The sequence below is a fragment of the Toxotes jaculatrix genome, chromosome 16 (genome assembly GCF_017976425.1).
Source record: "Toxotes jaculatrix isolate fToxJac2 chromosome 16, fToxJac2.pri, whole genome shotgun sequence".
Classification (NCBI taxonomy): Eukaryota; Metazoa; Chordata; class Actinopteri; family Toxotidae; genus Toxotes; species Toxotes jaculatrix.
In genome coordinates this window covers 12,875,234-12,903,192 of record NC_054409.1, presented here as the reverse complement: position 1 = coordinate 12,903,192, position 27,959 = coordinate 12,875,234, and the positions used below count along the sequence as shown (strand labels likewise).

General features: G+C 39.5%; 1 protein-coding gene across 3 annotated transcripts; it reads left to right on the top strand.

Moving 5' to 3' along the window:
* The first annotated feature begins 103 nt into the window (after positions 1 to 103).
* On the top strand, positions 104 to 26,181 carry hook3 (hook microtubule-tethering protein 3). Of its 3 annotated transcripts, none has more exons than XM_041058371.1 (24): positions 104 to 247; positions 7,048 to 7,133; positions 7,340 to 7,412; positions 7,706 to 7,756; positions 7,888 to 8,020; positions 8,154 to 8,221; positions 8,449 to 8,511; positions 9,105 to 9,188; positions 11,875 to 12,038; positions 12,130 to 12,270; positions 12,728 to 12,815; positions 13,013 to 13,126; positions 13,237 to 13,347; positions 13,625 to 13,709; positions 13,837 to 13,906; positions 16,236 to 16,376; positions 16,807 to 16,894; positions 19,156 to 19,190; positions 19,368 to 19,450; positions 19,686 to 19,786; positions 19,923 to 20,027; positions 20,261 to 20,332; positions 20,806 to 20,942; positions 22,610 to 26,181. In XM_041058371.1, the coding sequence occupies exons 1-24, from the start codon at positions 191 to 193 to the stop codon at positions 22,623 to 22,625; spliced, it is 2,166 nt and encodes a 721-aa protein (XP_040914305.1). In that variant the 5' UTR covers positions 104 to 190; the 3' UTR covers positions 22,626 to 26,181. The 3 variants fall into 3 exon arrangements, with proteins under 3 accessions (XP_040914305.1, XP_040914306.1, XP_040914307.1); XM_041058372.1 differs by having other exon boundaries at positions 21,120 to 26,181; XM_041058373.1 differs by lacking the exon at positions 22,610 to 26,181 and having other exon boundaries at positions 20,806 to 20,946.
* The last annotated feature ends 1,778 nt before the right edge of the window (positions 26,182 to 27,959 follow it).

The window sequence follows — 27,959 nt, the reverse complement described above, 5'->3', positions numbered from 1 at the left end:
ACAGTGGGAGTTTTCCTTTAAATGCAGTGTAGACTCCGCCCAACCGTCCCTCCTCTGGCAGACGCCGGAGTAGCGAAGCAGCGAGTCCGGCTATTGGCCAGCGGATAGCAATAGACCTCGGGAGTGTATGAAGCCGACTGTTAACTTAAGGCTCAGTTTGCCACATAAAGTCAGTCTACGTTAGGTAACGATGAGTACATCGGAGTCCTTGGATCGAATGGAACTCTGTGAAAGCCTCTTGACATGGGTAGGTGATCGAATACGAAGTTTGGGGGTTTCTTTTCACTGACAGACTGCTCTCCGGCGCCGGCGACGCTAACTAGCATATAGGGCTAATGCTAGCTCGGTGAGCTAACGGGGGTAACGTTAGCGGACTAGAGGAAAATGACACGGGCTCACGCTGGCTACGTATGCAAGGCCAGCTGTTTGCTGCTTTAGCTGCTGATGTGTTACTTGTTAGCCGCAAGTAAACCGCCTACCCAGTCATTTTGGTTCTACCTTGCTCTCTGCTACCGTGTATTTAGCTAGCTCAACTTTTCTAATGTTCTGCCGTGTTGTTGTAAACCGGGGGATCAAACGGCACAGACGCTGGCCTTGTTATGGTTCAACGCGTTTTCCTCTGGATTTAGAATATAACGTTACAGCGCGGTGTGTGCTTTGAGTCTGAATTCCTGTCATTGTTGTCCACTGTATCATTATGTCCGCATTCCCTTCCTCATTCCTTTTTTTTCCTGATCAAAAATGTCCAAAAGAAAGGTAGCTTGCCGGACGTGGATTTTCATAACGTTACCCTAAGTATTTCTAGTCAAAGCCTGAGAACGAGAGATCTAAACCACCAAGAGGAAAAAAGGCATCAGACTGTAGGGTCACGTGTTACCATTTGGTGCATGTTTACATTGTTGAAATGCAGCTTTGTGGTAAGATCTGGGACGATATTGATCAACTACGTGTTTGGCGTACTACCTGGGCATCGATCATTTACTAATGTTTTGGGGATGGCTGTTGGTGCTTTGATGCAACATATAATTTGAGGCAGAGATGGTTTGTCTGAGAAAAAAAATCATTACTGATGTACAAGTGATAGCTAAGTAAACAGACATTCACTGTTCATATCACAAATCTTGAACATAATTATTACTGGACTGGTTGAAATGTGTTGGAAACTGCCAAAGGTACTTACATGTTTCTAGTAGACACTACTGCCATGAACATTGGTAGTGTACAGTGAAAACATGCGTGTGATGTTGGTCATAGTGGAGCACTGTACAGGCAAACTACCCTGCTTCTGCAAAGTCATGTGCTTCCTTACATGTCATGTAACACACTTGAAATCAATTTGTGGATTCCCTTTTGTGAAACTGAGAAGTAGGCCCTTCAGAGCTTGTCTGCTGAACATGATCATAAAGAAAAAAACTCAAGTTAGTCAATGTTTTTGAACAGTGTCTTTTTGTTGGAAATGAAAGCTGTGTAAGAAACTAAAAAGATTACTTCCAAATAAGGATTTAGGTACAAAATGTATTCAGCAACTTGGTAAATTTAGTTGATGCAGTTACAGCCAGCCTGCATCCTGTATGTCAGTACATTACTCTTACCTTCTCCTTTTGTTTTCATAGCCTGGCCTATGTATGACAACCCTGAATTGCTTTTCTTCATGTTCTTAATAATGATGTGGTAGGCAAACATTCCTGACATACCTGTTAACTGTGAAGTCACAACAGTCACAGTGTGACTGATTATTACAAAAATGCTCGAGACTGTACCTTTTACCAGACAGCAGTGGAGATATCCAGGCAACTGTTTCTGCTTTAAGTCAGTGCAGAACCAACAGTTATGTAGTTTTTGTTATGGGATTCTGATACCTTTTTAGATTTAACCATTAAATCTGTCAGTCAAATACCATGTCATAATAGTGACAGGTGTTTCTATTATTTTGTCCAACCCTTTTATATCAATAAGGGTAGGTTAAATTACAGAAACTGCTCTCTGTGTAATGCAGCACAGTTCATCAGCACCTAAACTAACAGCAACCTTCAAAATTATCATAAAACTGAACATTATAACCATCATGAATGTACAATTTGTGGCAGTTCTGTTGTATCACACTGAATTTGTTTTAGATAGGTGTACCTAATAAACTGCCGACATAGTGTAACCCTTTGACCCTGTAACCCTATTGCTCTGTCAGCCTTTTTTTGTGTGGTAGTTTTTGTTAAAACAAAATGTGACATGCCACTGTAGAGTCACTGGAAAAGAGTGGTACATAGCATAGTTTGTTGTACAAGAAAATTAGTAATTTCAACCGAGCAGAGCTATGATCTGGATATATAAAGTACACCTAGATATATACAGTATACAGCATCACCACATAAAAAGAATCATGTCAGTCTGACTTGGCTCAAAAGTGCTTCTCATTGAAATGATGCAATAGGTTGCTCATTGCCAAAACAACTAGGTTGATAGCTTGTATTGTGTATTGGTTATTTTTGTTGGACATATTTTTGTAGCTGAAACCATTTCATCAGGAACCAAATGCACATTCAGTGTTACTGTTCCTTCCCCAGCTGTTTCCACAAACCCGTAGGTGTGGATTTCCTTTTTTGACCTCAGTCTGCCCTATCTGTGTGACTTGTGTGTGTGTCCATATTTCTGCTTTGGCTTATTTGACATATTTAATTGCCTGAGTTGTTGTATGTGTGTGTGTGTTTTTTTTTCTTCCAAAATTGAACATATTCTTTTCTAATAGATGAGAAATTCAAGAAAATTCCCAATGTTATAGCGTTCCATGGGCTAAAAGTGACAGCAGCTGGCTAAGATGGTTATTGCTACTGAAAACTTTAAACTTAATAGCTACGAGCACCACCACAGGGTAGCTTTTTAAAGTAGTCTTGTGCAATAATGGAGGGAATACACAAAATATTATTCTAATAGATGCAGAAGTGGTTGTTGACCCCCTTTTACTCTGCGGTCATTGCTTCAAGGTTCAGCGATTAGTATGATCATAGTAAGCTGATTGTGAGGTGATCCTGGTGACTCAGGAGACCTGGCTTAGCACAGAGCTATCTGTGAAGAGATCTGATATTACAACTGAAATCAACAAAGTCTGGATAGTCCCTATTAACTCTTTTACACTGATGGCCATTGACCTTCAAGTCCAGGAACAGCAACTTAGAAGTTTAGCACTAGTTTCCACAGAGACATTGTTTTCAGTCTTGTAGCCAAATCATCATAATAAGCAGCTTGATTCAGTTAGTAAATTGTAAACAGACAGGTGTTTCAGTAATTATCCAGTTTTAACACACATAACCTATATTGATTTGTACACACTGTAGATGGATTTTAGAAATATCTTCAAAATCAGCCCTAGTTGGGTGATACAATCAGCTGTTAGTGACAAATTTAATCTCTGGCAGATTGATTTTTTGTGCCAATTTAATTACCAAATTAAGTGTCTTCATAGGTAGGCCTGATCAGCAATCAGCTTTCAAGGCATCGAGTGCTACACAAATAATTAACTTATCAAAGCACAGTTTATTTGCCATCACTAATCGCTTTGAAGCCAGCCAAAAACAGGCTTCATTCAGTGGCGGCTGGTATTTTACACAGTGTCCTAAACACCATAAAGCCACTCACCTGCAGTGCTCCACTGTGGCTTTTCAAGAGACATCACATGGGCACATGTCCCGTTTAAAGGCTTTGTGGTCCAGTGGTATGTATGCTACAGCTCTGTTGCTGTAACACACAGTCGAGCATGTGGCGCTCACGTGGCGATGAGAATGTGCTGCTACTTGGAAACAGTAGTTGGATGTAAGTACCGCTACAGAGCGCTGCAAAATATAGTCAGACAACAATTCAACCCAAATAGGTGCTGATCAAACTTCTGACCTGACATCAAGCATGAGGCATATTATTTGTCATGGGCCATTGATTCATTTCATCCTCAAAAGTGCTTTGCAACAATCTGTAGATGACAGCTGTGGGCTGGCTGTCATCTTTCTGTCAAAGCCTTTGTTGGATGTCTGTGTGTTTGTGATGGGCTGGTTCATCCTGTATTTTCTTTCCTTGCACATCTTTCCTGCAGACGGAAATGATGCAGATGCTGCCATGGTGGAGAGCCATCACCAAGTTTGGAACAATATGTCTGCATGCAATCATTTGGTTTGTGATGTCTGTCTTGTTTCAGTTCCCGTTAGCACAGTGCCACTCCAAGGGAGAAGTGATTTGTCTTTCTACATGATCCCACCCAGTGTAATGTAGAATTCTGTGTTTCACATTTTGGAAATCAGAGGTTTAGTTTCTTCTCTATCCATCCTGATACATTTTAGAATACATTGCCATCTCACTCACCGTTACTGTGTTGTGTTCTTTTAGTATCTAGAAACAGGAGGTCAGAATGTAACCCACTCTAGAAGATAACAAAGCATCACAGGAAAGGGGTGCAATCTTGCTTGTGCTGTATTATAAATGTGGCAGTACTTTTGTATCTGATCTGGTAAATTGTGGAGTGAACACTGTGTGGGTAATTGAGGTTTTCTCAGCCTCTCACTGGTAATTGGTGTTATATAATCAGGGGTATTGTTTTGGCTCTGGACCAGTTGCTGGCTTTTGCTACGAGCTGCCCGACTGATACACAGAGAAACTAGCTTACTGGTACTTGGCTGACTGAAAAGTCAGAAAGTAAATTCGCAGGAATAGGAATGATAATACAGATGTTTGGGGAGTGATCAGATGTAGGAATGTGTCATCTGTTTGGAAAGTCAGTAAAGGCAGTAATTTGAAAGCTGCCATACATACAATCTTACAATGGAAATCTAGGAAGCTTACATAGCTCAGTGTAGGTAGATCAGATGTTACTCAAGGTTAGAAGTTGGTGTAAAAGTGCACTTAAATGAAGTCTTGACGAAATTGTAACCAGCTACCAAGAAAGATCTCCAAATTGCTGAATCGTGCCTGCTGGTTATCCCCAAAATGACTGACCCTAATTGGATAAAGTGAAGCAGCAGTCTAAAACCTATTCATTTAGATAGCCCAATTTGTCAAGTGATGGCGTGCATGTAATTATGAGTGTCATGTTGCCCTCATGCCATGTGGAGCGTGTCCCTTCCTCTACAGTGTCAAAGGTCTCATTGTTTATTGGTATGCTTCTCTTTCTTTGCTAATAAATGTTAATGTAGTGCTCTAAGTTGCTTTTTTGTGTCTTAACTAAATGCTGTTCTATATCCAAATCCTGTAGTGAATTCACTTACCCTTTTGTATATTTGTATATTATGTTTAGAATAGATGCTCACATCAGTGCAAGGCAGTGGTTGGAGATGGTGTCGTTCTTGCATCATGTTTATTTTCAGAAAATTGTGTAACAGATCTACGGCTATGGAGTGTCCATAGCCGTGGAATTAGATGGCAACAAGTCAAATGGCATATTCTCGCTTACCCAACACTTGTAGCTGCTTTCGATATTAAAATCTTCCCAGTCATAAGAACTTTGAATGAGTTTTATATTGGAAATAGTGACAAGCTGATAAAATATGTGAATATTTTAAAGTGAGACTTGAGACTGATTTGAAGCTCACTGCTCAGTTAATTTCATGTGGATCCAGGATCCTTCATCAGGGATTTAAAGGGGCAGTATGTAGGTATTTTAGTTTAAAATGCTCTGAAATGAGCAAAGACGACAGGACAGGGTTGTGTCAAAGGCTTCCGTGTGTTGTGTTGCAGAGATATCTACCGAAGGTAGCATGCTAACCAGCTAACCCAAACCCGACCTGCCTCGTAATACCACTCACTGTAGCGTCCAGTCTGTTCTCAGTTCAACACTAGAGGACGAATAAGTATTAACTGCGAGTAGTGTGTAAACCTGTGTTGCAGCCATCCTCTCTCAGCGTCAGTCCTCCATTCTTTCTTCAACTCAACTGTTGATGCTGCTGCTCTCCCTCTAACTCACGCTTGTCAATCTCTCAAGGTTCGTCCTCTACTCCTGCCACCACTACAACTTCCCTGTCTCTCAAACTGGGCAAACTGGATACGAAATTGTTGTTGTCACTCTAACTGAGAATACTCTAATTGAATAACTGAGAAAAATAATCTACCGGCTACATAATCAAGGTAAACTGGTGTGGAAACCTATTTTCTTATGATAAGGATGGACACCTCAACTTTCTGGTTATATCCTTGTCCCTGTTTGTGCGGAGTATGAATTCAAGAGATGGCCAGTTTTTACGCATTGTCCCTGTCATCTGTGTCCTAGTTGATAACAGTCTCTCGAAGTATTTGCCCAATCTGTTCAATCTCCTGTTTGTTGCATTCCATACTTGTTCCATTCCAAACCTGTGAATAAGAGCTTGAAAGGTTCATGTTGTGTTTGAGCCATGTAATGAAAAGTGAGACGGACAGAGTGACGTGTAGGCAGAATTTCAACCTCATCATTTTCTTCCTGTCAGAAATCCAACATTCCTGCTCTCAGTTTCCCCTCCTCTTCTGGCATGTGGACTGTTGGCATGTAGACTGAAGAATATTCACTTCTGTCTGGGCAGCAGACTTTCATCCCAGAGGGAAAGAAGTAGAGCAGAATATGAAAGGTATAAAGGGAACAAAGGCATGCCAAGTGAGGTAGTTGAATAGGAAGAGGAAATATTTGAAGTTATTGACTGAGGTGACATAAAAGAAACTGAGCAATGATGCAAAGTTGAAAGGAAATTTGCAGGAACAGTAGGTGAGTGCTGCTTTCGTCCTCACATTGATATATTTAAAGCGCTGCCTTAAATATTCCCTCTGTACCATCACTGAGGTACGGTTGAACATAGCATGTAACCCCCAACTCCTCTAATGGAGCTGCTCAGTGGCTAGGGGGTAAGACTTAAGTTGTACTGGGCAGCTCCCACGTGTGTAATGTGTAACGTGTGTAACTGTGAGTGCGCATAGGGTGCTGAAAAAAAGGGTGTCGCAGCTTTTCATGTAAAATGATTGTTGAGTGTTCTGAGCAGCTTCTGTTGCAGGCCAACGTAATAAACTGGTAAATCAGTGTAAGTGTGTGTGTGTCTGTTTGTTGTTCAGATCCAGACATTTGGAGTGGAGGCTCCATGCAAGACAGTAGAAGACTTGACGAGTGGTGTCGTCATGGCCCAAGCTCTACAGAAGATGTAAGTTTTCATCCTTGATGTGTTAGAAAATGCAATATTTGTTATCAGTTACATTTTTATAAAAAAAAACCATTTCTTTCTGTTATTTTACACTCCTGTACAAACTCAAATATATGTTAAAAGAATATACCTCAATGCTCAGGGACACAAATGTACTCATCCGTTCTCTACAAAGTGTCCTTTTGTGTGTCTCATTTTCTTTTTAGAGATGTAGTGTATTTCAGTGACACTTGGATTAGTAGAATCAAGCCAGAGGTCGGGGACAACTGGAGGTTAAAGGTGAGGATCAGACATTTTTTGGTTTAAGTGAATGACATAGCAGACCAATCCAAGGGTGAATGAACAATGTCTTTATCCAGAAATAGTAATTATACTGGTGTGTTGGTATTGCATGTTCCTAAGTACTTAGGTGATCAGAGTTCACATTTTGAAATATGGGTTTATCTGGAATTGCTTCCACATAAATTTACAATCAGTGTTGAAACATTTTTTGTTATTCTCACTTGGCATCACTAGTGTTGATATTTTTAATATTTTGGGTTAATGTCTACATATGTACTCTTGTGTTCCAGGTCAGCAATCTAAAGAAAATTCTGAAAGGCATCCTGGACTATAACCAGGAGGTAAGAACAATCTGCAGTATTCATTTTGTAATACTACACACTTAAAAACTTTTAGCACAATACAGGCCATTATAATCCAATTTACATATAACATATTATTCAAAAACATAACATGTTTTCCTCCTGTCTAGGTCTTAGGCCAGCACATTAATGACTTCACACTACCAGACGTTAACCTCATTGGAGAACACTCTGATGCAGCAGAGCTTGGGAGGATGCTACAACTTATACTGGGCTGTGCTGTCAACTGTGAACAGAAACAAGGTGCATATTCAATATTCTGTATGTTTGTTTGTCTGTCTGTCTGTGTGTGTGATATGGAAATTTGTATTGGAAAACAATGTTCTTTCCCAATTCATAATTGTGTCTTTTTTTTTTTTCCTCTTGTGTTCTCTAGAATACATCCAGACCATAATGATGATGGAGGAGTCAGTGCAGCATGTTGTCATGACAGCCATCCAAGAGGTTAGACTGTCGTGTTATTTAGACCTGGATCAGATCGTAGTTGCAGATGATAGTTGATCAATGAGAATAAAGTGGGATTGATCAGACCGATTTTTAGCATTAAACAGGGTTGCGGGTGGGAATCGGGTGACACATCTGCAGGATCAGCTGGTAATCCTGTGGGAGTGCAGGATTGACAAACAGTCAGCTTCTTCCAACCATTAACCTATTTTTGTGTTTTTCTGTAGCTGATGAGTAAAGAGACTCCAGTGACGGGAGGAAATGACTCGTATGTGGATCTAGACAGACAGGTATGGAGATTTTATTGAACCTTACTGGGGTGCCTTCTAATGCTGTTCTGTTTTCTATTAGTGGCATCAGTAAGATCTCAAATTTCAGAAAGACAACACCTTCTTAATATGTAGTTTCACACCGTGAAAATGAACATTTTTGACATTTTCTTCATTCTGTCTAGAATTCAAAAATATAAAGTATAAAGTGTCGTAATGAAACCAGCCTGGATGAAATATCCATCATTTTTAAGGTACAATATTGATTGATCACATCCCAGAATCTGTAAAATCACACATAGATACCCTCCAGTATCTGGATTTTCCCCTGAAACCTCAACACCAGTGTCATTACACACGAAACACTCACTATAAAACATGACCCAGATCTCCCCCCTGTTTCATCCACTTCCTTTTTGGCCACAGACCCTTAAACAGCTGGGTCTGTTGAAAAGCTTTCTTCAGCAGGACAGCTCAGGCTTTTTTTTTTTTGGTAATTATATTTGTATTGCCTCAGATTCAACATGTCTGTGAGATGTGAGTGTTTCTGTAGTCTCATCCTAACTGGAATGAAATCTTCTGGCTTTTGATTTGTGGTTTCTTTCTGTTCTCAGCTGAAAAAGACAGTCGAGGAGCTGAATGATGCTTTGGCTACTAAAGAAGAGATTGCCCAGAGGTGCCGTGAGCTTGACATGCAGGTTAGTTATTTCCCAGCTGTAATCCCTCATATTTTAAGGTCTCTGAAAGCTGGTTTTGTACATCATAGCAGAGTTTGCATTCACTTTATCACATGTCTGAATAACCCAACCAGAAAGACATAAACCCACCAGTGGGTCTGACAAGTTCATTATTACATTTGCATGCTATTAAAAAGTGAGTGCATAATTAGACATGTAGATAAAGAACATTATTAACTGTGGTTCGTTACTATGACAAGCTGAAATTAATATCCTGGTGGTTGGACCATAGTCATAAACATATTAATCAAATACCAGTATTGTTAGAAAAATGCCATTATGTATATGGATTGCTGCTGTAGTCAACGGTATAATTTGAACTCTTAAGTATCAGCCATTTCTCATTAATCTTGACAATGATCATGTTCTCAAAGCAATTAAATTTATACAGTTACTCTTTATGTAAAAAGATTAAACTGGTCAAAGATAGATAAATGAGCGCTTGTCTTTTGTACTGTAATTGCATAGTTTGCAGTGACGTAGTTAATAGTTTGTTAGGTTGAATGTATTCAAAGCGTACAGTCAAACATGGTATAAGTTCTGTAGTCTTCCCACATTCATCCAATTAAGTGTTTTATTTTTACTTTTCCTTCAGTGTTTTGACATCTTTTACTGTCTAACTGATTGCATCAGTATTAATACTTTTACAGCCATTTTTTTGGGTTACACTTTAAAAGCAGCTCCCTTTTCTGCACAATTGCACTGTAATTAAAGGGTCTAAAAACAGCTGATTAGCCGATTGATGTAATGCTGATTTTTGTTACTTTAACAAAAGTTAAAGTTATAAATTGTGGAAGATACATCTATCTTCATAGCGGCTTGTTATAATTGACATTATTATTATTTTAAATTCATTTACTGCCAATGACACAGCTACTGCAGAAAACTGGAGCTGTAATTTAAAGGGTTACCTGCTCTCCTGTTGTGTTAAATCAGTTTCCTCTTATTTCCTGACTATTTCAACACTGTGTGCCTTGCTTTGAAGGCCCTCCATGTCCAAGAGGAGCGTGATAGACTGAGGTTAGAGTTTAATGAGCTAGAAGAGAGGGTAAATCCAAACTTTCTTTTCTTTCTGTCTCTTCCTTCCATCCATGGCGTGTGGTGTGTCTAATAGCCCTGGATTTTTTTCTTCAGTCTGCTTGCACCAGCATCCCTTTTGGAGTCCAGATTCCCCTTCTCCCAATTATGTGTGCATGTGCTTGTACACGTTTGTGCACAAGTGTTTGTGCACACGTATACACATGGTCCTCTTGGGACACACCAGCCACAACTACAGTTTTGTGTGGGTGTGTCAGATGTCACCCCTTCGATAATAACCTCCTGCCTTTTTTTTTTTTTTTACCCTGTTGTATTTCATGCTTTCCCACAGCAACAGTAGGCAGCAAGAGGAAAAGCTTGATTTTTTTTTTTTTTTTTTGGAACTAAGAGAGAGGAGTAATTACATGGCAGAACTGTTGGATAAATGTCAAAAGTTTACACACTGTTGTTTATTTGTTGAGATGCCATTTTGGATTTTTCCCATTTCCACAGTGCACATCAAGAACATTTTAATAAAAATTAGGGTCAACACAGAATGCTGTAGGAAAAAAAGTATGTTTTCTGCTTTTGAGGATGAACATATGATTCCCACCGCATTTCCTGCTTTTTATCCTGAACACGTGTGATGTGATATAAGCTTGTTGCTGAGGGGGAATTTTCACATTGGTGCAAGTTCCCTCAGAAGGCTTCCACATAACAGTGTTAGCAACATTTAAATGGAGTACATTTTACACATAGGAATGTTAAAAAAAAAAAAAAAAAAGAGCAGACACAGTGGGTCATGTTGTGAGGGCTTGTGAGTACATTTAAAAACCCTAAAAAAAAGATTCTACAGGTTTAAGAAGCAAAGTCCAGAGTTTACTGCCACACTGGTGCTCTGCCAGTCAGAAGAAATTAAATAAGATCTCTTTCACTTACAGTTACTACACAGAATTTGTGGATATCGCTTATACTAGTCATGGCTCATAGAAAGGTGGCTCCCCCAAAAACTTAGAAAAGTGCAGTTATTGTTATTGATTGGATCTTGGCAAATTGAATAACAGTCAGAGATTAGAAATGGTGATATGTGGTAGTGAAAACAACCAGCTTCTGCTTTGCTTTGTGTGGAGTTTGATTCCCTGTCTATCACACTGAGAAGACAACATCAAACCATATGTAGCCCTTCTTGTTGGAGCTTCTTGGTTTGTATGTTTGGTGTGTCCTTGCTTTACTACTGAAGTTGATGCTGCAGTGATTGTGATTATAACCTATTGGACTGAATGATGTAAGGAAAATGTTACGTGTGCATTTAAGTAGCTTTAGAGATGCAATTTGAAAGTTTCAGTTCCATTTCCTACTAACTTTTTGCCCTTCTTTGCCTCTCTTCTCCCTATCTTTTGAACATCCTTCCCATCTGTACCTCTCTATACTTCTTGGGCTCCCTTTAATCATTCTGTCCTCCATGCCAACCCTTTTTTTTTTTTTTTTTAACCTTTCCTGTAATCCAAATTCCTGTCTTCTCCCAATTCTTCTGATTCCATGTATCTTTCTGTCCTTTCTGCTCCTTTTTTTGTTTCTCTCTGTGTATTTCCATTCTTTGTCCTCCTCCTCGCCACTCCTCCTCCCCCAGGTGGCAGCCCTGCAAGAGGAGAAGAGCAGTTTGTTAGCAGAAAACCAGGTCCTGATGGAGAGACTCAACCAGTCTGACTCCATAGAGGATATAAACAGCCCGGCTGGACGCAGACACCTCCAGCTGCAGACACAACTGGAGCAACTACAGGAAGAAACATTCAGGTGTGGAGTCACATATAAAATGAGAGCGGGGTTTTACTGATGACAGTGTCACAAATCGGCAGATTTAATTATTGTTGCTAATTCATTTCAGGTTGGAGGCAGCAAAAGATGATTACCGGATCCGTTGTGAGGAGCTTGAAAAAGAACTTTTAGATGTAAAGTCACAGAATGAAGAGCTTGTGTCACTGGCTGATGAAGCCCAGTCTCTCAAGGATGAAATGGATGTCCTCAGGTAAGTTGGGGTGCAAAATCTTAGCACACTAATGTAGTAAAGTACACTAAACTAAACACGAAACAAGAGAAGAGTTTCTTGCAGAGTATATTGCAGTGTGTAAGAGGTGATAAAGTCATGTTTTTGTTCAATATGACATGAGATTTAACAAAAGTTAAAAGTCAAAAGTTAAAAGTTTGTTGCAATTATACACAAACATGACCATGGCACTGTCATTAATGATATAAATTATTTGAAGAGTTTTGCATCAAATGCCTAATGAAAATTACTAAAAGAACAGGGGACAACAAAAGACAAATAATGCATTGTTGAATCACTGTCCTGTTTTTCAGAGTTCAGATTTCTGTTGTTACAGGTGTGTTGCTACACAAACAGAGCTTTAGTAAAGCTTTGTGGCTCCTTTCCATTCTAAACATAACATCACAAAATGAAACTGCCTGTTTTTTTTTTCTTCTAGGCATTCATCAGACAAAGTGTCAAAGCTGGAGGGCACAGTGGAACACTACAAGAAGAAACTGGAGGACATGGGACTGCTCAGGAGACAGGTACACAGTCACACGCAAACAACAGAAAGAGCTGATGTCATATTTTTATTGTGAGGAGTTGGACTACATTTTTCACACCTTACAAACTACATTTAGTTTAAATCAGTTCTTTTGCTACTCACCCTGGGTTTTACGTCCGTGTAAGGCATAAGCTTGACAGCACAAATGAAGCTTATATTTCTGCTGCTGTTTTTCAGAATAAACTCATGGAAGAGAAGAACACAGTGTTAATGCAGACCAACGTCAGTTTGGAAGAAGAGCTACGAAAGGCAAATGCTACCAAGGGCCAGCTGGAGACATACAAGAGACAGGTACCCAACCGATAGCCATGCTGACTTTCTCATGAAAAAAAGTCATTATTTACATTACCCCTGGCTGGTCTATGTAACCCAACTTATCCAACTGTCCTCTCTCTGCACAGGTGGTTGAACTTCAGAACAGACTGTCAGAAGAGTCGAAAAAGGCTGACAAGATGGAGTTTGAGTACAAACGTCTCAAAGAGAAAGTGGACTCCCTACAAAAAGAAAAAGATGTATGTTTTATTTATTTTATTAATAAAGACGTGATATAAACTGGTGAAATATAAAAGAATAACCCAACAGTATTACTCGGCAAAACATACCACAGTACATATTCTCTGACCTATTTTATAGATAGAATCAGATATATTAATATCAGAGAAATGTGCCTAACTTTGTAATGTAGCCTTTTGTTAGTACAGTAAGACCAAAGGTTTTAAATAACCTTCATATTCTTCTGTAAATGTACCAGAGTGGTAGTACATTGAGAACTGTCCTCTCTGTCTTTAGCGTATGCGGACGGAGAGAGACTCGCTGAAGGAGACTATTGAAGAGCTGCATTGTGTCCAGGCTCAAGAGGGACAGCTTACATCAGGTAAAGAAATGCTGGAGTGACTAAACCTGAGTAACTGAGCTTGATCTGTTTTAAAGTATAGTCCTTTTGGTCTAAGCCTACACAAGTTGGGTGTACCCTTAAATAACAATACTGTCTGTTGGCCCAGGTCTGTTCCCATTGGTCAGCAACGATGGCTCAGATTCGCTGGCTGCTGAGATCACCACCCCAGAGATTCGGTATGACTTTTGAAACCAACATTTTGTTCTGCTTTAGTGATTAAAATATTTGATGGAGTACAAATATTGTTTTAATGTGTTTATATGCAATAGGTTAGTAAGGTAAAAGGACATAAACATGGTTTACAGATGAAGAGTAAAGTATTTAAAAAGCAAATAAAAGAAGATTTGGTTTGTGTGTGGGATAAAATCCGTCTGTGTTGTGTATTTTAGAAATAGTGTATACTGCCATACAAAAGACATGTACTTTTCAAGACCTGGTTCCCAGATTTTGGTCCCAGTGTTGCAAGCCAAAAGCACATCAGTCAAGATGAAGAATAAGATTTGAAAGGTGCTTTACAACTGCAGGGGCCGGCAGTTGGATCCTCTCTTGATGCTGCTGATCTTGCATGTGTATGTGTACAGTGTGTCTGTGGTGCTGCAGCCTGTTCCTCCTCCTCTTTCTGCCACTTTAAGGCAGACGAGAGTTTGGCCTGTAAAGAGTTGTCTCTGTAGTGAGTTATGTAATAGTTGTGTGTGAGTTACATCAGCCTGACTGCTGTGCTCCAAGACGGGCTGGGTTTTCTGATGGTAGCATAAAGTGCCTGGAGTTTATTTCAGCACTTGTAAACCTAGAAAAATGTGGATTTACATTGAAATCCTAATCTTCCAAAAGCTGCTTATAAAAAAAAAATGTTACTTGAGTTAAACCAGTCCAGCCTGTTCATTACCCTTTAGAAGTAATGAAAAGCGGTTGTGTGCTGAAGTGATGTCATATCCTGCAAGCGTTCGAAGTTCAAAGTAAGATGTTGCAATAGCCATCTTTCATGTGAGATATCTAAAGGGAAGGGCAGTGTGTGAAATACAAAATTGCGAACTGGGTATCTTGCTGGTTCATTCTCATTTCTGTCTGATGCTTGTCAGTTCATTGTCCAGTAGTGTGGCTAATTCAACCTGTTGCTTTTATAAACAGCATCTGGAGTTAATTTGTTCTCCTCAGTTTTTCCTCTAAACTGAACACAGCCAGAAACGCAGCTGGAAAAGCAGTTAGAGTCTGCTGAGTAGGAATCAGAACTCCACCAGAAGAAATCCCACCATGTTGATGTAATACTTTTACCAAATAAGCTGCACTGAACCTTCTTCAACTAGCCAGCAGCTGTGAGTGTGTCTTGAAACATTTAGTCAGTTCTTCAGTTGGACAGGAGTCAGCAGCCACACCCTAAATTAAAAAAACAAAACAAAACAAGACTCAAAAATCAGACTGTGCTCAGTGCTATCAAAAAGAATATCCAGTCTGATCTGTTGAGTAGATGGATGGAAGAGTCTGAAACATACAAATCCCTAAGATTAAACCTGTTATCCAAAACTGACTGAGTGATTCACCTCCAGGCTGCCTGAGTATCAGATGCCTCCTTCCCTGTCCCACTCTATAACAAAGCTCTCTATCTGTCCTTTCACCTGCCATTTTAGTGTTTAACTGAGTACAAAGACTCATTCTGCCCTTTCACACATCCTTTCTACTGTAGAAGAGAACAACACTACATAGTGAAAGCTATGAGTTCTCAACACTTTTTAAACTCTGTATTTTGCAGCCCTGACTGCATTTCACATTGCTGCTGTAAAGACACTGACGCTACACGCTGCTGAGCTGAAATGCATAAACTGCAGAGCAGTGCAGTAATACAAACTGGATAATAGAACTGATAATATAGCCTCATCAGTGGCTACTCCGGCTGTCTCCAACCTGTTTTTAGCTCTAGAAAGTCAGTTTTTCTCTCTCCAGCTCCTGTAGTATTACAGCAGTATTGCAAAAGTCTTGTTGCTGCAAGTGTTATAGGCGCAACTGAACAGATTCAGGAGATCTGTTGCATAATTCTGTTTGCATAATAGTTTTATGCAGAATGAATTAAGTTTGCCAAGTGCAAACTTAAATTACCATCGCATGCTCACATTGGCTGACGCTCACTCAGATATGATCACATCACAGTGTATGTAGGTACTACAAGATTTAGCTTAAAGCAGTTTTGTGTCTGTATGTTTTGCAGAATTTAAGGCAATGCTAACGCTAACACACTAACTACAGAAACAATTGCTGCATCATGTACTTGTTTCATTCAAGCATTGTGTGCCATTAGTAACCTGGGACAGATTTAAGAAGTACATACAGAACACATGTCTTTATCCATTATAACATGCTATCAGAAGTGATTTTAGAACATGGTATTGATATAGATATTCTGTGGAGTCTCTGAGAACAGGTGTATAACAAGCAGTGTTGTTTGTTCCAATAAAATGTGATCAGGTATCAGGGTTATTTGCAAGGAATTAACTCTCTCGTGTGGTTTTACAGAGAACATTTGATTCGTCTTCAGCATGAGAACAAGATGCTAAAGCTGGCCCAGGAGGGATCCGACAATGAGAAGATTGCACTGTTGCAGAGTTTACTCGAGGATGCCAACAGAAGGAAAAATGAACTGGAGACAGAGAACAGGTAGGCAAGGAGCACAACAACATGTAAATTAGCAGCATTAACATCAAAAGAAAGGAGGCTGAATAGTTCATAACATTTGACTCCAAATACCTACATTTGTTCTCAATATCTCATTTAAATTTAATTTAAAACAGAGCAAAGATTATATTTTACTGCCTGGAATCTCCTGGTTTGTTCGTTTTCTTCAGAGCCCTATTTTGACTGTGGGGAGACAACACTTTCCTGTGTTGGAATGTGGATCAATCTCCCAATATATTTCCCCACAAAGATTTTCTTTGTGGGGAAATGTATGGAGCTTCAGTCAATGACCTTTTAGCCAGAAGCCTACCTCTCAGATTTTTTTTTTTAATCTATCACTGGATGGCTTCCAGTTTGCTCATTGCTATGTTAAAGCTGTGTTGTCAGACTTGTCTTTTGTAACTTTATCAAGGTTAATCAATCAGCGCTTGATGGAGGAACAGAGTCAGGTAGAGGAGCTACAGAAGACTCTTCAAGAACAGGGCTCCAAAGCAGACGATGTAAGTAATGAAATGTTTTTTGTTGTGTTTGTGTATAACCCTGATACCAGCTGAAATGTTGGCAACAACCACAGAAAGTCAAATTCCCATGGTACCACACCTGGTGAATAAAGATGGTCCACAAGACTGCAGCACACTGCTCCTCCTGAGTACTCACTTTTTTTCTGTAAAATATAAAAACCATAACTCGCAAAAGTGAAAAGTGAGTTAACGGTTTTACACACTGTTGCAATTGTTTCTCTGGCCAGTGCATAGAAACAGTTAAAATCACTTTTGATTTCTTTTTTGTTGTTAGTTATTACTAACTCTTCCTAACATTAACCATTTCTAACACCCATTGTGTCCATGGTGTTTTATTTCTGTTTGTGTGTGTGTGCTTTTGCATTATTGCTATGTTGTAGCATTAGAAAATTCTAGGTTCTCTTGGAATGGCTACAAGTCGTGTGTGTTTTAGACATTTGACATTTGGTCAAGAGCCCCTGATTGCATCAGTGAATGAATTAAGTGTGTAAATTAAATTTATTTTTGTTCATATTAAGATATTGAACTTATGTCTGTGATGCTGAAACACAAAAGGGAAAATTTCCACTGCCTTCTTCTCTGTTCATTGTCTCCCCCAAACCAGTTTCTAGTAGGGGACAACTGGTATTTAGGAAGAAGAGGTTTGGAGCATCTTCCAACAAGGTTTATGTGTGAGAGAGAGCTTGCATGCATGTTTATCACAATCATTGTGCCTCTACTACATAATTAATCAAAAACAGATTTTTCTTTCATTGGGGTGTCCGGTTCCTTTCCTGCCAGCCTGTGTAGATTTGACATTCAATCAACAGCATTATCAATTTCCCTCTGAGGGATGAATAAAGTATATCTGTCTATTGTTCTAACTATCTATTGATCGATCTATCTTGCTTAAACTATCTTTTTACTCAAGATGCAGTCCAGTTTATGAAATCAAGAACAGAATAAGCAGAGAATGCAAAAACTGATTTCCTTAATGCATCAATGCAATTATGGAGGATTTATTTAAGTAAAATTATCAATACAGTTTCAGTCATTTAAGTAAGGAAGTGGTGTTTCAAACATCAGGTGCAAAGATGGGGAAGACAGATCACTCTATGGATGTAAAACCATCCACATTTGGCAGCTCTGTGATTCTTGCCATTTAGTTACAAATGTGTGCCTGCTTTTTTTTTTTTTTTAAATAATGCTCCCTCTGTCAGGCAATAGTAAGTATATCTGTGATTCCAGACAAGTTCTCACTCCTAGACTTTGCTTTTTCATGACCTACAGTTTTTTTTGTCCTCTTGATCTAAATGTGTGGCAACTCAGAATGTAGTAAATTTGCACATCCTGAAACTAATGGCAATATTGTATTAGATGTTATTTTATTTCCTGAGAATATGATATCCAACTCCAAAAGTATTATTCCTTGTAGATAAAATTTCAACTTTGATGGCAAGAATTGCATCAAGAATCATTTGGTTTTAATCTTGTATTGAGCATTTTACTGCGTTTCATGCATTTGTTACACTGAGTTGCTACACACACATAAGGGTCTCTGTCAAGATTCTGCAGGTATAGTGTATTTTCCTGTTAGAAACAGAGCAGCATCCTTAAGTAGTCCTTAGTCATAAGCTACATGTAGATTTTCTTCTTGTAGAAATCCTTGTGGTTTAGAGCCGGTCTGAGCATGGAGTCTTCCTTCCACTACTCTACAGATTTCATCTTTCGGGATTGTTTTGCACAGCACCTTAGATTCCACATCAACAGTGGTTTTGCATATAGACACAGGATTTAAAAACATGGAGGAAAAAAAAGAAATACAACACTCTAATTAAATGAATACTCTTTGTGATTATCCACCCTGGAAAATCGTGGTTTCACCCCCACAGTACTGGTTTGTTGTCTACATTATTTCTCTTGATGCCCTCTGTGAAAATTTCAGATCTTTGATGTAGTTTAATACCATTATTATAATCTTTTCCAAATATTATTGATTCTGTACTTCCCTCTGTTGGATGCCGTGGGAAATGTTTCAGAGTTTGTCAAATCTTTTTCACCCTAGACCAGACAGGTGCTGTGCTGTACTGTAAACTGTGTAAAAGTATTTGTCATGTATTTATGATACAGTGATGCTGTACATACTGTCCCAATATGCTACGTAACTTTATTATGGAGTGGAACTGAATTCTGTTTCACTGTTTCTCAATATGTAAGATATTTGTAATGTAATTTTGATTTTGTCTTTTTTTTATTTTTAGTCTTCCATTCTGAAGAAGAAATATGAGGAGCACATGTAAGTGATCTTCTTACAGACTGAGATCCATGTTTTACTTAGTTTCAATAATGTAAAACTTAATTAGAAGAGAATTTCAAGCGTCCTTGTTATTTAATTCTGGAGTTCTGAACATGAAATATTAAACAAAAGTAAGCCAATAATTTCTTTGACATTTGTGCTTGTTCTTTCCATCAGGGAGAAAGTACAGGAATTGAACAATGAGTTATTGAAGAAAAACACCTTCATTGATGAAATGGAGCCTAAGTACAATGCCAGCGGTGAGTTTGGAGCCTGATAAGTGTGGAATGTGTGAAGTGCACTTGTAGCCTGTTGACCTTCATCCTTTCTGGCTATCCATTCTTGTAATTTTTAAAATTTAAAATCGTTCAATGTGTGATTTCGCTGTGCAGAAATGACCCTGCAGCTATTAAATGTGTTACACAATTGAGAAATTAATGCATAAAAAAAGAGCATGGGAAAGGACAAAAACAAATCTTTTGTGTTCCTTCTCAGCCCAACGAGTGGAGGAGCTGGAAGAGGCCTTGAAAAAGAAAGATGAAGACATGAAACAGATGGAGGAGAGATATAAGAAGTACCTGGAAAAAGCCAAGAGTGTGAGTATATTTTTATTTATAAAAGATCAACAGAAATATCTTTTGTATTCTGTATTGTAACCAGTGATTCTTGCTGTGGGTGTAGGTTAACAAGATAACTGTGCGATTGTGATGTGATTGAATGTGTCCTCTGCAGGTGATCCGGACCCTGGACCCCAAGCAGAACCAGGGTTCGGGTCCAGAGGTCCAGGCCCTGAAGAACCAGCTGCAGGAGAAAGAGAGGATGTTGCACTCACTGGAGGTAATCGCCATCGATTAAACATTAGAAGAGTTGCATGGTCTGGTACAGAAAGGAGTGGACTCAGCAGCTTGTAGATCAATAGGCTTAACAAGGCAACCCATAGAATATCACTGACCGGAGAGGGGACAGCGTTTTAATGTCTGTGGGAAAACACAATGGAAATATTTGAACAACTGCATGAAACACTAAGTTTTGCCTAAAAAAAAAAAAATCTTGCTTTTTCCTCCAAACAGAAAGAGATGGACAAGACAAAGAGCCAGAGAGATTACGAGGAGAAACTTATTGTGTCAGCCTGGTACAATATGGTAAGAAGGACTTATGCAAATGGAATTACACATTTTTTTTGTGTGTTGAATTTTAATATTTTAGTTGCCTCTCTAATGCACATTAAAAAAAATACCTCTTTTTGTGTTGGCTCAAAATAAGATGTCATCATGCATTTTAACCACTGGATGGCAGCAGAGACCGTTCTAAAAGCTTAACAGGAGCCGTTTGCTCTGTCGTACATTTGATCAATAGCTATTGTTAATGCTCATGAGTTGTTAAAGTGGCACTAATACTGTGTTTGAGTCAATTTTCCTTCTCATGCATCAAGGTTAGTGGACTGATTATAGCTAATTTCCTGGTGACTCTCTTACTGTGTGTTTGAACAGTTGTGCTCCTGCATAAGCCCTGCCTCATACTCTACTCGCTACTCAGTCTCCATCTACTTAACTGTTTTTGCACTGATAGTGATCATTAAGACCATTAATGAGACTTCCTCTGTATCTTTTCCCAGGGTATGTCCCTTCAAAAGAAGGCGGCTGAAGACAGACTTGCCAACACTGGTTCTGGTCAGTCCTTCCTGGCCCGGCAGAGACAAGCCACCAGCACACGCCGCTCCTATCCAGGCCACGTCCAGCCAGCTACCGCAAGGTAGATGGCTGCAGGGCAGAGAAATACTGCGACAAACTACCTTGCAAATCCCCTGAACGTACATACAGTAGATGTGCCTTTTTTCAGGCACACTATTTCCATTCATTTCTAATGGAAGTTCTTGTTTTCCTGCATTCTGCCTATTGATTATCTGTTTTTTTTTCCCTTCTTGATCAGATCCATGAGGTAGAGATGCCAGGCAAGGCTTCCCAAATCTTGCACCACTTTTTTGCCTGACTAAGCATATTTTACCCTGACTCCTGTGATGCCAGGCTTCTACCTTTTCCATCCCCCAGCATATTTAATAGGGTCTGACTAATCACTCCAAAACAGCCTCTCTTCCTCCCTTTCAACCACTGACCTTCCTCAACCTATACTCTGTGGCAAAATGTTTCTAGACAGGTAATCTGGACCCCAAGGCTGAGAAGGCTCGCATCATCTTTGACAAGTTATTGTCATCTTTGTTCAGAGGATCCGCTCTACCTGTTCATGCAGTATTTTACGCACATCTCTACCTGTGATAGCGTTTGAGATTCGTCTTGTGTTTGGACTGGAGTTCTGTCCTGCGTTATCTGTTTTAACTCTTTAAGATGTAGCTTTAAGAAGGTTAACAGCAACTTTCAGTTCCGTGTGTTAATGTTTCACTTGTTTTATTCAAATGAAGATATTTTCAGAGAGTTGCTCCTTTGCTTTGTCATTGTGTTACAGAGCAACAAATACATTGAGGCATAGGAAGATGTATAATCATCATATGTAAATGTTCCATTTGCTTGCTGCTCTGAGTGATTTCTAACAGGACTACATGTTCTAAAAAAAAAAACAAACACAGGTAACTGTTGTCTGGTAACGGTGCAGCAATAAGTGTGAGAGGTCATTTTTCTTCCAAAGGAAAAAAAAAAAGTTGTGTCAGAAGATGCAGTCCATCACTGTATAGAGATCAGTGTGCTACATAATAGTCTCTACCTGTTTTTATCATGTATCATCATGAGCCAGTGTCGAACAAAGCGAGAAGTGCATCAGTTCGCATGGTTTTAGCTTTACCAGCATTTACCAGGTTGTCTCAGACAACACCTCATGTGCCATAGTGTTAAATTTAAATGTATGTACCACAGTTTTTGGTTAATATTATCCTTGATACACTGCAGGCTTTCCTTCTCACATAGGATGAAATGTGTTGAAGGAAAACCCAGTTGTGAGGTGCAGTAGTTACTGAGTTTTGGATCCTGGGACTGTTGGACTGAAACAGGATTTAGTTTGTAGATCGCCTTTAATGCCAATAAGTCAGCAAAGAGAAGGCATTTATTCAGTGCGGCACACCGAAGAGGACTTACTTTCCATAACATTTTAGAATTATTTGATTTCTTTCATAGTAGAAAAGGTTTTTCAAAGTGTGTTAAAAGGTGTTAAGGTGTAAAAAGGAATCTTGAATATGTATACTTGTTGCAGCTGCTCCCATCCTTTCTTTAACCTGTCTTTTGCTCCATTCTCTTTACATTGTCATTGTTTTCAAGGCACATCATGGACGATCTCTTGTTAACATGATGAACGTCTGAAATCAACCCTGTTAATTTGCTGTGTATCTGTTTAGGCCAGGGCCAGAAGTTTAGGCTAACAAGCCTTGTCATCTAACCGTTATCTCTCTCTCTCTCTTTCTCCTCCTTCAACAGCAATGTCACTGCATGACTGGCACACCAGTGAACTGGCCAAGCCTGGTGTGGCTGGGCTAGGCTGAGGCACTCGATGCATGAACTACCTGCCTGCCTACTGTTTGCATGACTTTGCGTTGGCTCGAGCCTGCGAATAACCAGCACACCCAGCAGCAGCATGAGCACTAACAACCCTCTGCAGTGTCATGCATTGTAACCTCCAGACAAGCCTGAGGAGAGATGCGGTTGGAAAAAAGAAAACCCTCACCCTTCTTCCCCCAATTAAATGCCTTTCCACCCTTCCAGCTCCTTACTCCTTTTGTTCCTCTGCTCTTTGTTATCGTCTCTCCATCTCCTCTCCTCTAATCCCTGTACTTACTCTTCATGGTCACGCCTGCTTGTGCTTCCACACCGCATCAATTCTGTTACTATTCAACCGACAGTTATGTTACAAACACCTTGGACAGGGGCAGAATATCGCAGTATAGTCTTGATAATCAACAAATTGATTTCATAGGCCTTTTCTGTAAGTGCTTGTGTGTGACTTGACGTTCGCTAGCTGCTTCAGGATACCTCAATGACATATTTCCACGTATCTGTTTTTATTTACATGGTTGGAGGACCGTTGGCATCAGTAAGAGAGAAATATTTGAGAGGTATAGCCTGTTTAACAAAAAAGAAGCCGGCAACCCCTTTTAACTTCTAAGTGTGTATCTCCTGCAGTGGTTCTGCCCAGCCTCTCCTCAGCATGTTGCCAGGTGGCATCTTAGAAGTGCTTTTACCGCAAGTATTAGTGAGTACAACAAGTAAAGGAGAGCTTATGGGGCATTACACAGTTGCCCCATAGGCTTTTGAACAGTTTGCAGTAGGAGCATAGGATGGCAAAATAAGTGTTGTAAATGAATAACATTGTTACAGATATGCTTTTATACAGGATAAAAGCCCCCATTAAGCCTACTTGCAATTTTCCTTTAGATGTAATGTCAGTGCAGTAGTATTATTTCTCCTTTAAATGCACATTTAATACACATTATATAGTGTTTCTGGTGTTGGCTATATTGCAGCTGACTACTATGTTGTCTGTGTTATTTGTCTAGTAGCAAATGAGTGCATTTTGTCACACCTTAATACACCTTATGTTAAAAATGAATGCTAATTTGATAGAAATAAAATATCAGATTGTTCCAGAAATAAGAATACGAAACTGTACATTAGCTCATGTAGGCTAATGTATAATACATTCACTTAGCTGGATTGAAAGGGCTGATTAGTTAAAAGATGTGGAAAGGGAAAACAGTCGCGACAATTTTAAAAGAAAAGTTTTGGCATTAATTGTTAATAGAGGAAGGTGACTGCATAATCATGCAATGGTAACCGCACTGCAAAAGACATGAGATATATTAGGCACAAATAATAGCATAAGTAATTTTATGTTTCGGTAAGTCTTACTGTACATTTTTTGTGGTTTCTATTTAAAACCTGTCTTTAAATGTTATTTCCAGATCATTTGTTCATGAAAAAAGGTTCATGAAAGACTCAGAATAAACACCTGGACCTGGGGATATATGCACGTTATTGGCATAAATGCATACATTTATTTTAAATGAGAGAGGTGGTTGAATGCTCCAATTTCGTGCCTTTGTTTAAAATGTGATATTTTAAATAAAAAAGACTCTCTGGTCTTCATAGGTCTAAAGGCACATTTAGACTTTTAAAGACCAGTTTTACTGTTATTTCAAAAGAGAAAAAAATATGTCAGATGGCCTCACATCTCATGCTCATGATGAATTTCTTGACTTGTGTTGTTCAGATTAAGTAGGCTTAATGAGGGCTTTTTCTTCTCTGTTTTTAACCTATTTTACTCATAATTGTTATATTGTGTAACCTTGGTTTAATTCATGCCGTGCATTTTTATCTCAATTGCTTATTTATTCTTTTGCTGCTTGTACAGCAGTGTTGTTACATTTTTTATAGTATCATTATATCACCACTAATACTGTTACAATGGATGTGAAGTTTCCATGCGGCATCAAAATACTGTTAAATACTTGTCTTATGCAACAAAAGGAGCAGAGAGCTTGTAATAGTGTAGTGTTTGTCTCCATCCAATGAAACTGACACAAATGTTGTTATACTAACATGCAGTGTCGGCTCAGATCAGTGTAGACTGGAGAAAACAGGTTCTATTTACCTCCAGTCCTTTCAGGAAGAGAAGTTTCTTAGAAACTTTTCGTGTTTGAAAATGAATGTTTCCTCATCAACAACAAAAAAAAAAAGCACATTTAGCATTTTATTCACTGAATTGTTAGTGAATTTACTGTGACCCTATAAATCATCATCATTTTACAGTGTTTTAAGTGACAGCAACAAAGACCGGGGCCTTGTTTGGGGTTCATTAGCTGTTGTGGATGCATGTGTAACTGCATTAAAATGATGTTAGCACAGATGTTTGGGAAAGTATCTTGATTAAACAAGGGGAAATTAGATTTCATATTTGGCCATCAAGTAAATTTGTGTGAGTAATCAAGCAACATTTTAAGTATAAATTCATTTGCAAAGGTAAGAAGTGACATGCTTTGTCTAAATCTATACTTTTTTCCTGTGTGTTTTGTAAACCACTTGCCATTAACATCTACAGTTTGAGCTGTAAGTTGAATAATTTTAACCGTCCATCTCCACAAGTCACTGCTTTGGTAAGAAATCTGTATATAATGGAACAAATTCACTTTATGGTTTACCTGTTTAAATTTTTATCAGGGATGGTAGGGAAGCATTTTTTGTTATTTAAATATCTCCCTGAAGAGAAATCAGATTGTGTTATCTATCCCTTGTTATCCACCCTCAAGTCAGCCACTGTATTTTGTTGCTCTTATGTGTTTGTGTATATTCTTAATAATACCTTGATGCAAATAATGAGATAGTGGGGCAAAGATTATCACACAGGAATTGCAGTAATACAACCAGAGAAACTAGAGTCAAAAGCCAGCCAGTTTGGGCCATTTCCAGACCTTATTAATGCCAATTTCTTCTCAGTAGAGAAGTACAGAATAACACCTTGATGTACTATTCAAGCTATAATGCAACATATTTCCTTATTATTTGTATTTGAGAACAAAATACTACATTAGGATTGGTATGTTCAAAACTCAATCATAATGTGGTGTATCACTAAGCTAAATTGAGTACCCAGTATTTCCTAGTGTTACTTGACTGCTAACTGCACTGTGGGCCAGTCAGACGTGTATTAGAGAGATGAAACAAACAACACGAGGCTGTTAACAGGTCAGAATCTTATCACAATGCGTGCAGTGTTTGCCGTATTTTTTTACTCATTGGAAATCTTTTCTTTACATAATGAAGTAGCAAATAACCTTCCATTTGCCAAGTTTTATATTGCTCTTATACAAACACACTATGTACATACTTTATGTGACAGTGGTAGACGAAGTGTCTGGCCATTTGAGAATGAGAAAATAAACTCATGTCTAGGTAGATGGATTTCATATAGCATCTGTCCGACGAGGACCTATTGATGTGCTTCCTACACTGCAAAACTTGGAAATGACATTGTAAATAAAGCTTGTATAAAACAGGCTGCTTGTCTGTTTTCCGATTTTTATATTACGCTGTGAAATTAACGTCATTTTCTACAGGAAAGCTCTGAGCATTGCTGGGTTGCCTTGGTTGACATGCCTCTTCAACGTCACATGGAGGTTGGGGACAGTACTTGTGGTCAGGCAGACCAGGGTGGTGGTTTCCATTTTTAAAAAGGGGGACCTGAGAGTGTGCTCGAAATATCAGGGTTTCGTGCTACACAGTCTCCTGGGGAAAGCTTATACCAGGGTGCTGGAAAAGAGGCTCTGACCAATCGTTGAATCTCAGATTCAAGAGGAGAATGTCTGGTTTGGGGACCTCAGAACTGCTTCCCTGCTATTTCTTGATGTAGTGGTTTTATTGGCTGCATCAGATTGTAACCTTCAGCGTGCACTGGGGCGATTTGCAATCGAGTGTGAAGGGGCTGAGAAGAGGGTCAGCACCTCCAAGTCTGAGGCCATGGTTCTGTGCCAGTAAATGGTGGTCCCTTTGGGGGAGGACAGAGTTTCTAACCCAAGTGAGGGGGTATAAGTATCTTGGGGTCTTGTTCACAAGTGAGAGTAGGATGGAGCAGGAGATTGACAGGCGGATTGGTGCGGCAGCATCAGTAAAATGGGTGTTGTACCGGTCTGTAGTGGTAAAGAGGGAGCCGGAAGGCAAATCTTTCAGTTTACCAGTTGATTTACATTCTGACCCTCACCTATGGTCATGAGCTTTGGGTAGTGACCAAAAGAACAAGGCCACAGATACAGGCAGCTGAAATGAGTTTTCTCCTCAGGGTGGCAGGGCTCACTGTTAGAAGCTGTGGTATCAGGGAGTAGAGCCGCTCCTTTGCATTGAAAAGAGTCAGTTGAAATGATTCGGGCATCTGATTAGGATGCTTTCTGGACGTCTTCCATTGGAGGTCTTCTGGGCACATCCTACTGGCAGGAGGCCCCAAGGCAGGCCCAGAACACTCTGGAGAGATTATATATCTTGTTTGGCCTGGCTTGGCCAGGAGGAGCAGGAAAATGTTGCTGGGGAGAGGGATGTCTGGGTTGCCCCTGCTCGACCTGCTGCCACCATGACCCGACCCTGGATAAGCAGCTTAAAATAAGTGGATGGATGGACAATATCAAACTAGAAGGGCACTCAGAGAGTGCAGACCTCCACCAAGGCCAGTGTGAAACAACAAACAACAGACTTCAGAGAAAAAAATCCAAATTCGTAGTAAAAGGATCTTTTGGATCTGTCCCAAATTTTAATGAGTTCTTCCCTGGCTCCAGGCACCATCCCTCCACCAAGTTTGGTGCAAATCAGTTCAGTAGTTTTTGCACGATTGTGCTGACAAATAAATCAACAAACAGACTATAATGGCTCTCAATAGAGTGCATGCCTCCACCGAGATGCCGGGTCCTGTAGAAAATTCATAGACTGTGTTTGGTTGTTTTGTTAAAATCCATCCAGCAGACAGATGAGACAGTCTCCAGGCCAGGCAAGTTGGGCTTGGCCTTTAAGTTAAATGGTATGTCATGCTTACCAAGGAAACATGTTTTCCCTAATAATAGCTTGCTTAACCCACCGTCCTGTCCTTGGTCTTAGTGTTACAACCACCCTCTCTAATACAATGCTACTCCGTCATCATTGCGTACTACCAGTGTGTCATGGTGAATTCTGATTTTCAGTATCTGCTTCTCTCAGGAACTGAGTTAGTGTGCACACAAACACAGACAGCCCAGCCTGGGAAATGAATCCTGCGTGCCCCTCGAGGCTGCGGACACAGGAACTTCCCTGTATC

Coding starts and splice junctions, on each gene's coding strand:
- hook3 (XM_041058371.1), top strand. CDS start 191: ATGAGTACATCGGAGTCCTTGGATCGAATGGAACTCTGTGAAAGCCTC. Junction 7,134..7,339: donor GCCCAAGCTCTACAGAAGAT/GTAAGTTTTCAT, acceptor TTTTCTTTTTAG/AGATGTAGTGTATTTCAGTG. Junction 19,787..19,922: donor ACCTGGAAAAAGCCAAGAGT/GTGAGTATATTT, acceptor TGTCCTCTGCAG/GTGATCCGGACCCTGGACCC.